This window comes from Pelobates fuscus, chromosome 1, assembly GCF_036172605.1.
Source record: "Pelobates fuscus isolate aPelFus1 chromosome 1, aPelFus1.pri, whole genome shotgun sequence".
NCBI lineage: Eukaryota > Metazoa > Chordata > Amphibia > Anura > Pelobatidae > Pelobates > Pelobates fuscus.
The window spans coordinates 307,057,660-307,075,460 of record NC_086317.1 but is presented as its reverse complement, the minus strand read 5'-3'; the positions used below and the strand labels follow the sequence as shown (position 1 = coordinate 307,075,460).

Below are 17,801 nucleotides of genomic sequence, written 5' to 3'. Positions count from 1 at the left end.
GGAGGTGTCCCTAGAGGCAATGCAAACACTGCCTTTTTCAGAAAAGGCAGTGTTTGCATGATAAAAGTCTGAAGGGAACTATTATACTCACCAAAACATCTACATTAAGCTGTAGTTATTCTGGTTACTATAGTGTCCCTTTAATATAACTAATTAAAACTGTGTTTTAAATTCCTTGCACTCTGATAAATGATAATACATTTATTGCATATTATTTTCACAAGGTATGTATCAGTTGTTAAAATATGCCAAAATGAATTAAAATATATTTAGCATCACCTTTAAAATCTAAAATAATGGGGATACCCTTATCTTGGATACTATGATCCACTTGGACTTTTTCTTTTTGTCTTTATATTGTAGATAATAATCCCTTTATGGCTGTCTTGTAACTGCTTATTTTATTTCATGGAGTTGTAATTCTTTTCCTCAAAAAACATTTTAAAACGCTGGCTTGAAAATCGAATTGTGTACATTTTTATTCAATACATGTATTATGGATCCCAAGGCCTGAATAGGAACCCCGGGCGCACACTACAGAGCCTGATACAGCTCCACAGATTGTGAGTTCAATTTATTTATTGCATTATATATTTATATAGATTACACTATGTTTACTGTGTACTATTTGTTTTATATTTTTATGCCACTACCATTATACTACTAAATGAGTGGAGACATTATTGTTCCTGCTCTATAACAAGTATTTTATTGTGTGTGTGTTCACACATTGGTGTATTATCCTTGTCGGTTTGTATGCCTTTTATGTAAGGTATTGGGGAAAACTGTTTCTACATGTGCACATTGTATACTTTTAAGAAGCTCCAACACACATTTATTGGTATTCTTCACCTAGGTTATTCGTCTGAATATTTATTTAATTCACTCCACATATTCTCCACAAGGGCACTGCAGAGCTCCTGATTAGCAAGGGATGCAAAGATGATAATAGCTCATAGCATGGTTCAGATCTGTCTCTGCGTAGTGGAAGAGTAGTTCAACACTTTTTTATGCACAAAATACAGTTTAGATCACATTGCAGTCACATGTTTTTACTGCATGCTATAAGTTCATCAGAATAACAATGCACATATATTGACATAACATACACATCCATAGAGATTTAATTGCAAGACGCTAACCAGCCTAACTGACTGACAAGAGAAAACTCAGATCCATCCCTAATCATATACTGACTTAAAAAGCTGTTTTTTTAAATTCTGTGATCAAGAACAGTGCGTTGTGGTTATTTGCACTTAATACACGTATGACATATAAAGTGTGTATAGTTTTGTAACAAGGCCATACATTACAGCTTTATTGTTAATCGGAAGAAAACCAATGTAAAAAAAACAAGAAAGAATGTTAAAAAAAATTTGAACCAACTTTTTAATATTTTTATAAAATCTTTTTAATCTTTTTTAAGTGGCACAAGGTGACTAAACAATAATCACAACTACCTTTGCAACCACACCCTTATTTGTTATCAGTCCCTGCCTATGTTATGCCTAGGCTTTACACTTTGGCTGTGTTTTTTGCCAGCTATGAGTTTCAAATCCTGGCAGGGTGTACAGTGATTGTGATACCTGGCAGAATATAGAACCCACGTCTAGGTATGCTTCACCTACAACATCTAAAAAGCCAATTGGTGAAGATGTCTGTAGCTGTTTAACTCAGAATGATCTTGTATCTAAATCTGGCCTGAATTCCATCTTGGAACACTGGAAATACAGCAAATCATCATGTCACCTTTTCAAACGGAAAATATGTCAGTAAACACAATAAAAATGTAACTTAACTTGACACAAATCAAAAAAGTATTACACTATTTAAGGCTTTGATTCATGTAAATACAATATCTTTTTTCGTTTTCTGACTTCTTTAATTGGCTGGTGTGATTATGGTAAAACACCCCCTTGGTAATTCTTGGTTATGTAGAAAGAAATCCATATTTTCCACTGGCGGTTCAGTAAACATTTTCCAAACAGTAATGAGTATGCCAGTGTCAGCAGTGCCAAACAATGTTTCAGAAGACCATTCAGTTGGGATTTGCTCTATAGTAATCTTCTAAAGGAATGTTCAGTGCTATTCCGTAGCAGTCTGACAGGAAGATGTACTCAGTGTTCATCTGCATGAGCAGCCATTCATCATTTTGAAGCCACTTCTTCATGAAAGGGTGCCTGATAAAGATATAATAGTCAATGTAGACATCCACCAGTGGTTTATGAGATCATGTTCCATATATATTAAAAAAAAAGGTCTACATACACGGAAGGTTACTGGGATGCAAAGCATCAAGCAAATGAAATACCCCAATGTAAATGGTGGCTGTATCGCAGTATTGGCGGAGCAGGTATATTCTATAACATTATATCCTCACATCCTCCATGCACAGTGTACTCCCACTGCACATTAAAATAACAGTGTTAAAGTTGAGACAGTGGTATCCTAAGGGAATGGGAGGGGAGCGGGGGCTGGGAACTTCATACCTCTGCCTCCCTGACCACTCACTGCCCAATAAGACCAAGAAAAAGACAATGATTCCCAGCAACCACACTACCATAGTAATAGGTAACACAAGGGTGTAAGGGAGATTAAGAAACACACATGGAGTACAGAGGGTTATGGCTCATCCCTAGGGGGACTTTGGGCAGCATCCCACCAGTTTTATTGTGAAATAATTATTGGTAGTAGTAATTATCACTAACATTTAGTTTTATGGGGGTGAGTGGTAAAGGCTAAAAATAATATGGGGAATAAGTAGATTAACCTACTCCAGCCATTGCCTATATGTGTGTCAAAACAAAAGAATATCTGTGTCTTCAATTTTGAAATAGGTTTCATTACTGCAGTACCCCCTTGATTGGTGGCTGGAAAAGCTTTACTGAGAACAACTAGGCATGTCAAAAGACATGCCACTGGTCTCTCTTTTTAGGGCCATCATTAGATCATCACACTAGGTGATGAGGTTACATAGCCCACAGGACAGAATCGAAAAGGCCATCTTGGAGTGGCTGATGTTTCATAGCAGAAGCTAAACTTACTAGAAATCTTAAGTTTCAGACTTAACTCACTTATATCACTAGCACTACCAACGATGAGATCACAGAGGGCTAGAGGATGGCAAAGAGGAACATTATAAGCTGGGACATTATACAGAAACACTGTACTGTGTGGGTATCTCTCTCTCTTTGTATTGTAGTTCTCTGTGTCCATCACAGTAACCCTGGTTGTGTGGGATAGTTATGGTTCTGTGTATTGTATGGGATTCCTTGTATTGCACCTAGACCTGAGTATTGTATGGCTATTTCCGTATAGTATTCAGTTTGTGTATTGAATAAATATCTCTGCTTCAGTTTAAATATTGTATGGGTTTCTGTGTACTATACCATGCTATGTGTATAATATTGGTTTCTCTGTATTGTATTCATATCTGTGTTTTTATGGTTAGTGGGCACTACAATTAGGCGCTGAGTACATAAGATTTGTTGGACAAATCCTAGGAGTGGGGCCTAATTAAAGGGGAGGAGTCTAGTTCCCCACCAGCTTAAAAGGTGACTGGTTAAGAGACACATTAGGGTTAATGGGAGGTTAAGAGACACACAAGGGTTATAGGAGCTTAGGAGACACACAAAGAGCTTAAAGGGGTTGGGGTTAAGAGACACCCCAGGAAGCATGGCATTAGCAAAGATAAAGAAGGAGGGTAAGAAGATACAAACATGAGGTAACAGGGTTGTGAAGAGACCTAAAGGAAGGTGGAGAAAAACACAAAAAATCTGTCCATCCATCTTGTTATATATTTCTATCACTACTACCAACAAGGCATCCTGCACCAATATTTTTATTACATCTCCATTACAAGGGCAGTCTGTATTGCTGTTGTGTGCCATAGCTTTTGTTAATGCTTTCATTGTCTTCTCCTCTAGCTCCATGCCAAAGGCATCAATAGGGTATTCGGAACCCAAAGTGGAACTGTGTGTTGGCACTGATAAAAGCCAATTATATTATGTCCCCAGTTGGACCTTGGCTAGTGATTATGTGATTAATGGGGTCTATGGGTAGCCTATTTTATTTTACAAAGGTGCATTCAGTGTAACTGAATTAGAGAAATGCATACCCATTCCACGACGTTCCAATTGATAACGTTTAATAAAGACATAATTGGTGATATTCACAAAATGGAAACTACTGAAAATTAAGAAAAAGAATAGGTAATTCAGCCAAAATATATTAATTGGAATATTTGTTTCCAAATTGATTTTGGCTGGTTTAATTAACAATGCATCTCGTCTATTCATTCCATCCCTCTTCCATGCCTTTATCACTAATTTACTACTCTAATCCCAGACAATGCATTATATTTTATAGAAGTATATCTAGGAGTAAAACAAATTCATGTACCTGGAATATAATGCTTTCCTGGCAAAGTCTACTTCTTCCGAAGGCACAGGTTTCATGTGCCCTTTAAGGGTCAGAGATGTACAATGGGAGTTTTCTGGTTCAGTTGAGCTCTTTCTGAAAGAATACAAATATAAAATCCTTATTTAATATATTTAATATATTTGCTTAACCTGAAATGATGGACTGGACAACATCTTTGAATCTTTAGAGTCACTTCAGTGTCCTTAGATAAAGCATACACTGAAATGACGCAGTTTCAGAAGCACAATTGAATAGTGAGTTAGGAATGTTGTGTGTCATCACCGTAAATCTTTAATGATGACGTGTTTGCCAGATTGCAGTATCATTACGGAGACAAACATAATTGCAGATACTGTTCAAGCACAGGGTACAAGAGTGCACACACCCTGACTTTCTGGGCACATCCCAAATCCAATGGGGTCACTGGAGATTCTGTCTAGTGCAACTCCCATCACTTTCAGGCATGAAGACAATTTAGGAAAAAGGCGCAAAGCACTTCTCTTGTGTTTGCATGGATAAATAGTAGTTTTCTTTTTTTTTAATTCTTTATTTTTGTTGTGCATGTTATACATAGCAATGACATACGCCACAACAGAGTGTCTGAGAATGTACTTAAGTGGAACAGTGGCATGAGGAATTGCACAGTTTTGTATAATTGTAACAATCATCAGCTTGGCTAAACAGTGAAGTCATTAATATAAAATGAAAAGGTAGCTTATTTTAACAGTCATAACTGAATATAACCTCGCTAGTGTTTCAAATTAGCTAGTTTTGAGCATAGTAGTTTTCTTTTACTGACTGCCACATACTGACAATACATTGATTATGTAGGCAATATTATAAGCTGTTTTTTTTGTTTTTTGTTTTTTTTAAGTCATGCTGGGACCACTAATGATTGTGGGATAAAAGTCACAAAACTTGACCTACTTTAGTGTTTAAGAGTTTTTTTTTAAATCCATTTCCAGAGTATACTGAAGGCAGGTGTACCAGTCACCCCCATATTACTTCCAGTTCAAAAAAGGACACAGAAAACTAGACAGCATCCTTGTCCCAAAACCACTATATCACAATGTGATTTCTGTGCTTAGAGTGTCTCTTTAATCATGTTAGTTCATTGCTAACCTCACACTCCATCTAGAAATCCATGAGGTTTGTATCTGAAACATTGCGTCTAGTAATATAAATTAAATGCAGTTACAGGTTAATACACTTGGGTGTCTTTTGTATCAGTTAAATTTATATGAATAAACAATTCAATTTATACTTACATGCAAGCAAAATATTTTAATTTGAAAAAAACAAAAACAATCTTCTATACCTGAATATACCCCCATCTGGATCTGCAAATGTCAAAGAAGAGACTGGATTCTTCAATAAATTTGTGACAAAGCTGGCATTGAGAGGGACATAAGAGAAGGGTACTCCAGTACTATTTTCTTTCGGACCATCACTCGTTAGCAGAACATGACCCAATGAGACATCCTGATTAAATAAAGCAAAAATGAATTTGTTACATAGTACATTAAATAACAATTTTGTTACATAGTACAATTTTGTTACATAGTACATTAAATAACAATTTGTTACATAGTACAATTTTGTTACATAGTACAATTTTGTTATATAGTACATTAAATAACAATCTGTTACATAGTACCATGTGTTACATAGTACATTAAATAACAATTTGTTACATAGCACATTTTGTTACATAGTACATTAAAGACCAATTTTGTTATATAGTAACATTTTGTTACATAGTACATTAAATAACACTTTAACCCCTTAAGGACACATGACATGTGTGACATGTCATGATTCCCTTTTATTCCAGAAGTTTGGCCATTAAGGGGTTAAAGTCTTTCATGCATGACATAGGGCTGTTTAAGAAGCAATCACAATGGTCCAGCAGCCTATTTGAAACACTGGGCAGTGAAAATCAACATCTGACACAGAGAACCACAAATCCCATGTCAATCAGCCAACCTGTTGCTTGTTATAAGAGGGGCCCCAAACAGGGCCCAGTGGGCTCTTAATCCTCCTCTGAAGGGAACTAGAGGAGATAATATGTAATGCCCTGGTAATGCCCTCTATCTAATGTTGGCACCAAATTACCCCTTTGGGCTGGTGATACAACTCAGGAATCTGAGCATTTCCCCACACAAAAAGAGGGAAATCAGTCACTGTCACTGTTACTGTCTGGTGAGATTGTCAAGTCATCCATGTCCCTTTAACCAAACGTGTCCACTCATTGTACAGCGCTGTTAAATATGTTGTCATTTTATAATACATTAAAATAATAATAAGTAAAGAGAAGTTTAGGCGCTCTCTATAATGTGTAAGGCAGCAGTAAACCAGCAGGACCTCCCAATTCCTGCTGTGTAGTGAACAGAAATGTGAAAATAGGAAAAGTGGTAAACCGCGCCAGAAAATGTGTTACAATAATAAAATGATTATATCATACATACATATAGATCTCGGTTAATACAGCATGGAAAAAAACTCAAAGGAGATAAAAACAATAAAATAATAGTGCAATATGTTCTAAATAATAAATGTTAAAATATGTAAAATTCTAGATGAAAGGCAAACTCACACTTTGCAGAGCTGCTAAGAGCTCTGCTGTATAGTGCCTGGACGGTACAATCCCCGTCTTATGATACGTAGATGTTAGGATGTCCAAACTCAGCAACCATATATATGGAAAAAAGACAAAATACAAAAACCACTGGTACAATATCAAAGTCAAAAATTGGAATAGAAAATGTAGGTATCCTACTTACGGTGTCCAGAGCAATAACTTGCTCTGGTGATGATAACTTGTGGTGGTATGATCCCCACCAAAGGGTATGTGGATATTTTAGGAAACCAGCAGCACCAGGAAATATGTAAAAGCCAGAGGATTAGATAAAAAAGCTTCACTTTATTTCTCAAAAAATAATTTAAAACATGAAAAATGGCTTCTAGTCCTTCCCTTTACCACTTTTCCCATTTTCACATTAAAATAATAATGTTGCATTTTATCTAGCAAATGAACACTTTATGCTGAGAATTTACTACTAATTTTATTGGGTAGCCTAAAACAATCACACAGTATAATTAATACTGCCAGAATGATCATTAGCCTAGCAGCTATCACAAAATACAAAACAAGTGTAATATCATTTCAATAGGCGACCCCTGCAGCTGATTGTAGTGGTTATGGTTTAAAGAGTTAGTGTGTGTTTACAAAACTATTTTATCATTATTACAGGAAGTATCAATCTAAAATTACAACACGAATGTACTAAAATTGCAAGTGGTTACATGTCCAAGGGAACCAACATTCTGTAGAAAAGCCATGTGGACTGTTGTTAGTAACAACAAAGAATCAATTCTACATGAATAGCTCATACTTCCAATAATGAACAGCAGGGCCGGACTGGGAAAAAAATTAGGCCCGGGCATTTTTCAATCAGAGCGGCCCCCTAAGAAGGGGGCAGGGCCAGAGAGGGTGTGTTTTGTCATCACTAATGACAAGCACACCCCCTCTCAAAGTGAGCAAGTTGGTTCAATGCGCAGAGCCCTGCTGAAGAGCTCTGGCATTAGAAAAAGGCTTGCGCTGTGTTTGCTTTTAAATTGTCTCTGGTGTCTCCACAAGTGGGATACCAGAGGACAATTGGGCCAGGAAAGTGTATGGTGCATGTGTTTGGAGCCTGCTTGTGAAATTGCGTGTGTGTAGAGTGTGGTGTGGTATTGTGTAAATAGGTCAGTTTCATTTGTGTTTGTGGTGTAATATGTTTGGCTAGGGGCTGTAGATAGTGTGTGTATAGGGGGCATAGTGTTATAGGGGATGTAGCGAGTGTGTGCATACAGGCTGTAGTGTGTGTGTGTGTATAGGTGACGTAGTGTGTGTAGGGGTTGTAGAGAGGGTGTGTAGGAGATCTAGTGTGTAAAGGACCCAGAGTGTGTATAGGAGATTGTGTGTGTGTGTATATATAGAGGATTAAGAGTGCATATAGGGTAAGGGATCTAGCGTGTATCTGGAGCGTAATGTGTGTGGTGGTGCAGTGTGAGGGGTGCTGTAGTGTGTGTGTGTGTGTGTGTATATATATATATATATATATATATTTGGACGCAGGACCGGTGCTAGGATTTTTAGTTACACAGGCGAAGATGCATTTTGGTGCCCCCCACCCTCGTTTAAAATAAGGTTCATACAAACACAGAAATAATCATACAGAGACATACAGACACAGACAGAGACATACATGTAGGCATATAGACATACATACAGAGGCATACCGTCATACAGACACATACATACATACATAGACAGACATACAGAAACATACATACAGAGACATCCAGGCATACAGACACATACATACATACAGGCATACAAAGACATACATCCATACAGAGACATACCGTCATACAGACACATACATATATACAGGTATACAGAGACATACAGGCATACAGACACATACGTACAAAGACATACAGGCATACAGACACATACATTTGTACATACAGAGACATACAGGCATACGGACACATACATTTGTACATACAGAGACATACAGGCATACAGAAACATACACACACATACATGCATACAGAAACATACATACAAAGACATACAGGCATACAGAGACCTACATACATACATACATACATACATACAGAGACATACACACATACAGAGACATACACAATTACATACTAGTTCAATCTTGTCCCCTGGATGCATGCTGTCTGGCTCCTTGGAGTCCTGTCCTGCAGCCCAGCCCCATCACAGGGCGCCAGCCGCGCTGTGTGGTACACAGGGAGCAGGGATATGATGTCATTCATATCCTCGCCCCCTCCAACACATGGCGGCGGGCACCTGGTCGCAGGGGTTGCAGGGCTGTGACCCCTGCGACCGCGGTATGTACGCCAGTGCATGCAGATGCACACACAATTAAAGGACCACTACAGACACCCAGATCACATCAGCTCAATGAAGTGGTCTGGGTGTCAGGTCCCTCTAGTTTTAACCCTGCAGCTGAAAACATAGCAGTTTCAGAGAAACTGCTATGTTTCACCGAGGGTTAATCCAGCCTCTAGTGGATGTCTCACTGACAGCCGCTAGAGGAGCTTCCGCTATTCTAAAACACTGAACGTCCATAGGAAAGCATTGAGTAATGCTTTCCTATGGGCGGTTTGAATGCGTGCGCGGCAAGAGCATTCGGAGCTGAGAGGCGGAGGGATCCCCAGCGCCAAGGGAGTCCGGCGCTAGAGAAAGGTAAGTGCTGAAGACACACACACACTCTCACGAACAGATGCATACACACCAGCTAACAGACACACACATTTACTGACAGACACACTCAGCGACAGACATACATACACACTCACTTACAAAACATACACTCTCACTGACAAACACACACTCACTAACAGACATCAAACAGACTCACTAATACACACACAAACACACTCAGTAAGAGACACACAGTAACACACTTACTGACACTCACTAGCAGACACACTCACTGACACTCACTAGCAGACACACTCACTGACACTCACTAGCAAACACACACACTGACACTAGCAGACACACTCACTGACACTAGCAGACACACTCACAGACACTAGCAGACACACTCACTGACACTAGCAGACACACTCACTGACACTAGCAGACACACACACTGACACTAGCAGACACACTCACTGACACTAGCAGACACACTCACTGACACTCACTAGCAAACACACACACTGACACTCACTAGCAGACACACACACTGACACTCACTGACACTCACTAGCAGACACACACACTGACACTCACTAGCAGACACACACACACACTAACACTCACACTAACACATGTTTTTTTTTTTAATTTAATCCCTCAGCCTCCTTACCTTTTTGGAGTGCTGAAGGGATTCCCTGGGGTCCAGTGGTGCTGCTGGGCTCCTGGGCTCCTTGGCTGGCTGGCTCCCTCCCTGGCTGGCTGGCTGGCTCCCTCCCTGGCTGGCTGGCTGGCTCCCTCCCTGGCTGGCTCCCTCCCTCCCTGGCTGGCTGGCTGGCTGGCTCCCGGGCGGGCGCGAGGGAGCACTCTCCCATGTGTGCTTCCTCTTCAGCTCCCTCGCGCACCGCGTAGGGATGCCGGTGCCGGAAGATGACGTCATCTTCCGGCTCCGGTATCAGTATGCGGCGCGCGAGGGAGCTGAAGAGGAAGCACACATGGGAGAGTGCTCCCTCGCGCGCCCGCAGAACCGGGCGCTCGGCCACGCTACAACAGGTCGTCGGTTGGAGGGGAGCGCAGTGCGCTTCCCTCCTTCCGGTCAGCCTGATTTTGCGCCCCCAGGGCCGGTGCGCCCTAAGGCGGCCGCCTTATGGTAGCGCCGGCCCTGTTTGGACGTATTGTATGTGTGAGGGGCGCAGTGTGTGTGTATTTAAGAGGGGTGCTGTGTGTGAGGGTGTTTTTATCTGCCGTCACATTCTAGGTTTCTAATTTTCTTTGTCTGTTAACTCACTGAGGGTTATTTTATATATGTGTGCTGTGTGTCTGAGGGTGCTGTGTGTTTGAGGGTGCTGTCTGTCTGAGGGTGATGTGTGCTGTGTGTCTGAGGGTGCTGTGTGTCTGAGGGTGCTGTGTGTCTGGGTGCGCTGTGTGTCTGGGTGCGCTGTGTGTCTGGGTGCGCTGTATGTCTGGGTGCGCTGTATGTCTGCGTGCGCTGTGAGTGTTTGGGTGCTGTGTGTGTCTGGGGGTGCTGTGTGTGTCTGGGGGTGCTGTATGTGTTTGGGTGCTGTGTGTGTCTGGGGGGGGGCTGTGTGCGTCTGGGGGGGGCGGGGCTGTGTGTGTCTGGGGGTGATGTGTGTGCGTGAGGGGGCTGTTGGTGTGATTTTTTTTTTTAAATTTAAATATTTTTTTTATTAATAATTAAAAAAAAAAAAAAAGTTATATCCCCCCCTCCCTTCTCACCTTTAGCATGGGAGGGGGGAGCCGTTCTGCCTGGGGGGGATCCTTTCTGCAGCTTCCTTCCCTGGTGGTCCAGTGGTGAGAGTGAACTCTAACCTGCCGGCTAGAGTTCACTCTCGCAAGATCTCAGCGTTGCCGCGGTAACCGCGGCATCGCTCAGACCTCGCGAGAGGACCCGGCGGAGCTGCTGGATAGAGCTCCGCCGGTCCTCTCTGCTGCCTCCCTTTGATCTCCCCCCGGCCCATGGAGATCTTTGATCTCCCCCCGGCCCATGGAGGCTCAGAGCAGGGCCGGCGCTCGGGTAGCGCGCTGGCCCTGCTGGGGCTGGCAGGGGAGATCCTGTGATCTCTCCTGCCGGCCTCGGCCCCACGGCCATCGAGGCCCACCGGGCATTTGCCCGGTGTGCCCGATGGCCAGTCCGGGCCTGATGAACAGGTAAATTTGGGCCCAAAATAGGGACTTTCCCTCCTAAGGAGAAACCATTGTTTCTCTTTAAGTGTAACTAACACATTGAGCAAATTCAAGTTTTGGTTTTAGTTCAGACCTTGGACAATTAAGTCCATCCTTAAGGGACCAAACTACAATAAACATGTTTAGAAACCAGTCTGGGTAAATAACATACGTTATTATTGTTCTAAATTACTGTTTAGTAGCAGGAATTGTCATTAGTAAGTCACCTAAAATTTCTCAAAACTTCCTGCCCCCGGCCACATTGTCAATCACACCCCCTACATTAAAGTGTCCCTCTTTGTCATTTGAAATGTTGCAAGGTATGGTAGCTTGACCATTTTGGGTTTTTATTTTAGTAGAAGGAGGGGCACAGATGATTATAATGCTAAACCTGCCTTACAGTTAACTTACTCCAGTTAGTAGCTTAGTTATCTTCCCTTGAAATATATTAAAGAACCACTATAGTGCCAGGAAAACATACTCGTTTTCCTGGCACTATAGTGCCCTGAGGGTGCCCCCACCCTCAGGGACCCCCTCCCGCCGGGCTCTGGGGAGAGGAAAGGGGTTAAAACGTACCTTTCTCCAGCGCCGGGCAGGGAGCTCTTCTCCTCCGATCCGCCTCTTCTCCTCCCATTCGGCTGAATGCGCACGCGTGGCAAGAGCTGCGCGCGCATTCAGCCGGTCTCATAGGAAAGCATTATCAATGCTTTCCTATGGACGCTTGCGTGCTCTCACTGTGATTTTCACAGTGAGAATCACGAAAGCGCCTCTAGCGGCTGTCAGTGAGACAGCCACTAGAGCAGTGCTCCCCAACCTTTTTATCGCCGCGGACCGGTAAACGTTTGATAATTTTTCCGTGGCCCGCTTGTTTTGATTTAATAAGAAAAAAAAAAAACAGTCACATATATTAAAAAAACACGCAGACACATACATAGTCAGAAAATCACAAACACAGTCACATAAAGACATAGACTCAAAATTGTGTGTATGTGTGTGTGAGCGGTGCAGTGTGTATGTGAGGGTGGCAGTGTGTGTGAGAGTTGCAGTGTGTGTGTTTGGGGCGGTGTGTGTATGGGGGCAGTGTTTGTGGGGCAGTGTGTGTAGTGTGTGTATGGGGCAGTGTTTGTGGGGCAGTGTGTGCAGTGTGTCTATGGGGGCAGTGTTTGCGGGGCAGTGTGTGGATGGGGCAATGTGTGTAGTGTGTGTATGGGGCAGTGTTTGTGGGGCAGTGTGTGTATGGGGCAGTGTTTGTGGGGCAGTGTGTGCAGTGTGTCTATGGGGGCAGTGTTTGCGGGGCAGTGTGTGTAGTGTGTGTATGGGGCAGTGTTTGTGGGGCAGTGTGTGTAGTGTGTGCATGGGGGCAGTGTTTGTGGGGCAGTGTGTGTAGTGTGTGTATGGGGCAATGTGTGTAGTGTGTGTATGGGGCAGTGTTTGTGGGGCAGTGTGTGTAGTGTGTGTATGGGGCAGTGTTTGTGGGGCAGTGTGTGCAGTGTGTCTATGGGGCAGTGTTTGCGGGGCAGTGTGTGTAGTGTGTGTATGGGGCAGTGTTTGTGGGGCAGTGTGTGCAGTGTGTCTATGGGGCAGTGTTTGCGGGGCAGTGTGTGTAGTGTGTGTATGGGGCAGTGTTTGTGGGGCAGTGTGTGTATGAGGGGTAAGGAGGGTAGGGAGGCTTTTATTTTATTTATTTAATTAAACTTAATATATTCATGTCCCCCCTCCCTCCTCTCCCCCCTCTTACCTTTACTGGGAGGAGGGGGGACATTTATTAGTCCCTGGTGGTCCGGTGGGGATTCCCTGGTGGTCCGGTGGTGGTGAGATGAACTCTAGCCCATTTACAGGGCTAGAGTTCACTCTCGCGAGATTTGGAGCATTGCCGTGGTTACCGCGGCAACGCTCCAAATCTCGTGAGAGGAGGACCCGGAGGAGCTGCAAGTAAGAGCTCCCAGGTCCTCTCTCATTCCCTCCCCTGCCAGCTGTCAGCACAGTGCCTGCGGACCGGGGAGGGAGATCTCTGATCTCCCCTCCGGTCCGCAAGCACATTGCAGGGCGGGCACTTGGGCAATGCCAGCCCTGCATTAGCCGGCAGGCTCACACACCCCTGAGTGGCCCGGTACCGTTTGATCCACGGACCGGTACCAGTCCGCGGCCCGGGGGTTGGGGAACACTGCACTAGAGGATTTGAGGGCTGGATTAACCCATTTATAAACATAGCAGTTTCTCTGAAACTGCTATGTTTATAAAAAAAATGGGTTAACCCTAGCTGGACCTGGCACCCAGACCACTTCATTAAGCTGAAGTGGTCTGGGTGCCTAGAGTGGTCCTTTAATGATTGGGAAATGATAGTGCATAGGAAATGGATACAATTTACTTCACAGTTACAGTTTGTGTGCTAGGTTGAGATTATATATGACAATATATAATATAAGCAAAATATATTGCAATAATAGGGGAGATCACAGCCTGTCCAATATAAATGTGAGTAGGATGGTGCAAATGTTATGGATGGATGGCGGTCAAGTACCTGCCTTATGTGAAACACAGTTAAGAGATTTTGGAGTTGATATCCCAGACGTCATGCAAATCCTTTAAGTCAGTAGATTGCCATACATATTTATTTAATGGAAGTGTATTATTTTTTGATTATTTTACTTGCCATAGTCTATTTTTTGTAGTTTATACAGTTTGGCAGACAGTAGGTATTTTTTGATGATCAAAGTAAATTCTGGTTTAAACTGACTTGTCACTGAAGTAGAGGAGACCAGTGGAGTGTACAATCTGTCACTATGATCTGTCAGCTTTTTTTTTTTTTTTTATATAACTTTGACAGTTTAATATATTGTTCTTTAAATTGTTTTGCCTCTGCAGTCTCACTGCTCAATTCTCTACCATTTAGGAGTTAAATCACTTTTGTTTCTGTTTATGAAGCACCTTCCCTTGGTTTTATTTTCAATAAAATTCTACTTATTTCAAAAGTTTTTACCTCCTGCTCTGTAAATTGAACTTTAATTACATACAGGAGACTCCTGCAGGGTCTTGCAAGCTATTAACACTGCAGGAGATAAGAAATTCCAAATTAATCTCACTTTGCAATAAAGGAAGTGGTAAACATTAGATGACACATTAAGTGTTTGGGAAGGCTGTTTAAGTCACATACAGGACTGTGTGACTAAGGCTGCATAGACAAAGTGATTTAACTCCTAAATGTCAGAGAATTGAGCAGTGAGAGTGCAGGGGCACGATCTATATGCCAAAACTGCTTCATTAAGCTAAAGTTGTTTTGGTGACTATAGTGTCCCTTTCAACGAATACATTTCCATACTCCAATCATTGACCTTATAGATTGTAAGCTCAATTAAGCAGATCACTCTTTTTCTGTTGATTTTGTCATTATTTCAATTATCTGTTGTACAGAGCTGTAGAATATGTTGGTACTATATACATGATATATAACAATAATAATTATTATGTGTAAAACGTCAACAGCGCTCTACAATGGGTGGACTGGTAAACAAGTAGTTGCAACAAGACACGTTTGACGTACAGGAACGGAAGGTACTAAGCCGGCCCGGCTCAAACAAGCTTACAGTCTAACAATAATAATAATTATTGTATACAATATGGAGTGATAACAACCGGCGTAACATGCATTTTTCCGAAGACTGTAACAAACCTTTATCAACGATTCCCAGGTGTCCGAATAATGGCACATTAAGATTACACACTATCTGTATTTTAGAGAAATCCAAAATCACACAAAAGATTAACACTGTGTGCAACAATGCATAATCGACATTAACCCCTAAACGCTACAGGACAAGGTTTGGTCAGATTCCCTGCTATTGTGACAGTCCCAGCATGCCATTGATCTTAAAGGTTAATAAGTTCAGGGTGCCAGTGGATTGTTTCCAACTAGGTTACAAATTTCACTTACCATCTCCTGAGCAGGCAATGTTGCCAGGAAACCCCATTTGCTCTGGTGGGCTAGTATACGGGCATTTTTTGCTAATTTGTTTAAGAGGGCACTTCCAGGTGAGGGAGGCCTTTCTGGGGCTGTATTGCCCTCCCTCCTGTAGGAGAACATTCTTGAGGGAGAGGAGATTGTTTTGGTACGCTCAGGCTCTGGCCTGGATTTGGTTTCTCTGTCTTCTTTGTACGCAGAAGCTGGGTAGCTTTGCTTCCACATGCTGATGGTATCTTCAAGCAGGGCTGGCAGAGTATCTTCAGTGGAGGAACTGTCCATTTCTTCCTCCACCTCGTTGGTTACTGACCACGACACTGAGTTTAGTATTACATATCCTTGACAATGTGACAGCAAACTGCAAACAAAAAGCCACAATAGGCAGGCTGCAGAAGCTGATGGTTTGCACACAGACATTTTGATGATGGCATGTGATCTTGGAAGGAATCAACATTTGCTGTGCAATGCTGGGAAAAATGTGAGCCACTGCTTTGCCCTGACTGCCCTCTTGTGGGAAAATTTAAAATACAAGGGTGTATTCCACACATTGCTCCAAGATTGCTTCCCAAGCAGCCCAATACATAATTGTTTTAAATTTAGATTGTACAAATAATCATTAATACATTATGTAATGGAATACTTTAATTTATAGAAGCAGTTAAAACAATTGAACCTCTTATACTGTTATTAAGAATGGCAATATGGGTAGAAAACTAAAAGAGGCGGAGAAGAAAAATATAAATAATAAGAATTGGCTCAGACTAGCTGTGGTTCCCAACATATCTTTTTGTATGAGGCTATTTAAAGGAACACTCCAACCACTATAACCCACTATCCAAATAGTCTTAGTAGTCTTAACAACTTATCTGAGTCCCGCCACAGACTTGAAGCCGCAATGCTTTGGTCGTCTCATTTAGGAGAATCCAGTTAGTTCTACAGAGCTAAGCAGGACCACATTAATTGGCTGAGAACATAAAATAAATGTTTTCAGCCAACAAGCATTATCCTAGATGAGCCAGACTTAAACTCTGCAGTGACATCTGTCTTTTTTGCAAGAGAATTTCAGATGCAGTGCAGGGGTCTAGGGTACACAGGTAAGTTGTCAAACTGTACTAAAATGTACAATTTGACTACTTACAGTGGGTTGATGCCAGGGCAGTCCTGCTACCTCTCTAGCTCTAAAGCAGGCAGTGGTGGTTATGGTGCTTGGCATTTTACATTAATCATCAGGTCACCTACTTTGCAGAGATCCTTTACACTCATTCTGCTCAGTCACAGGTCTCATGGGTCGCAAATGAGCGCGTTTAGATCCCTGTTTCTTAAAGGACCACTCCAAGCACCATAATCACTGCAGTGTGTAGGGATGACAAGCGCTCTGTAAAATGCTTGGATTTTTTTACAGTGGTGGAGTGCCAGGGCACTCAAGGCACCCTAACCACTAGAGAGTGCTGTAGAAGTTATGGTGCTTGTAGTATTGTATTCCTTTATCTAGTTTCCAATCTCTTGCCCCAATGCCTCTAGTTTCTTACTTGACCCTGACCCTTCTAGTCTTGCTGTCAGGTGCAAGATATCTTACAATTAGTTACCTTTGTCTTCACCGCTTACACAGTTCTTCCTCGCTCTCTCCACTCAACTTAAATTTAACATATTACACAAGGATGAGCTATGAAAGCACATAACTAAAATTAAATGTGAATGAAAAAAATCCACAATATGAAATAACCTTTTTTTTTCTTTTTTTTTTTTTACATAAATGCATCACATCCAGTTAGAAGTCAGTAGATCCAGAGCTGGAACAACCATAAAGCTGCACAGTTGGCCACCTTAGGGCGCACTGGCTGAGAGGTGCTATGTCAGTGCTCCCCCTCCTGCCAGTGGGGATAAGATAAACTAAAGCAGGTATAATAAACAAAATGGGATAAGATACACTAGATGGGGTAAGAAATTCAAAAGGACTATTCCAACTGTGGGTGAAGTTTTATCTGCAGTATTTGAAAGTAAAAGGTGTGA

General features: G+C 42.0%; 1 protein-coding gene across 1 annotated transcript; it reads right to left on the bottom strand.

The window, feature by feature from the left end:
* Positions 1–1,036: 1,036 nt before the first annotated feature.
* Positions 1,037–16,244, bottom strand: CREG2 (cellular repressor of E1A stimulated genes 2). Its single transcript, XM_063458365.1, has 4 exons — positions 15,765–16,244; positions 5,741–5,904; positions 4,402–4,515; positions 1,037–2,180 (listed from the first exon to the last, which is right to left on the bottom strand). The coding sequence occupies exons 1-4, from the start codon at positions 16,206–16,208 to the stop codon at positions 2,039–2,041; spliced, it is 864 nt and encodes a 287-aa protein (XP_063314435.1). The 5' UTR covers positions 16,209–16,244; the 3' UTR covers positions 1,037–2,038.
* Between the last annotated feature and the right edge of the window lie 1,557 nt (positions 16,245–17,801).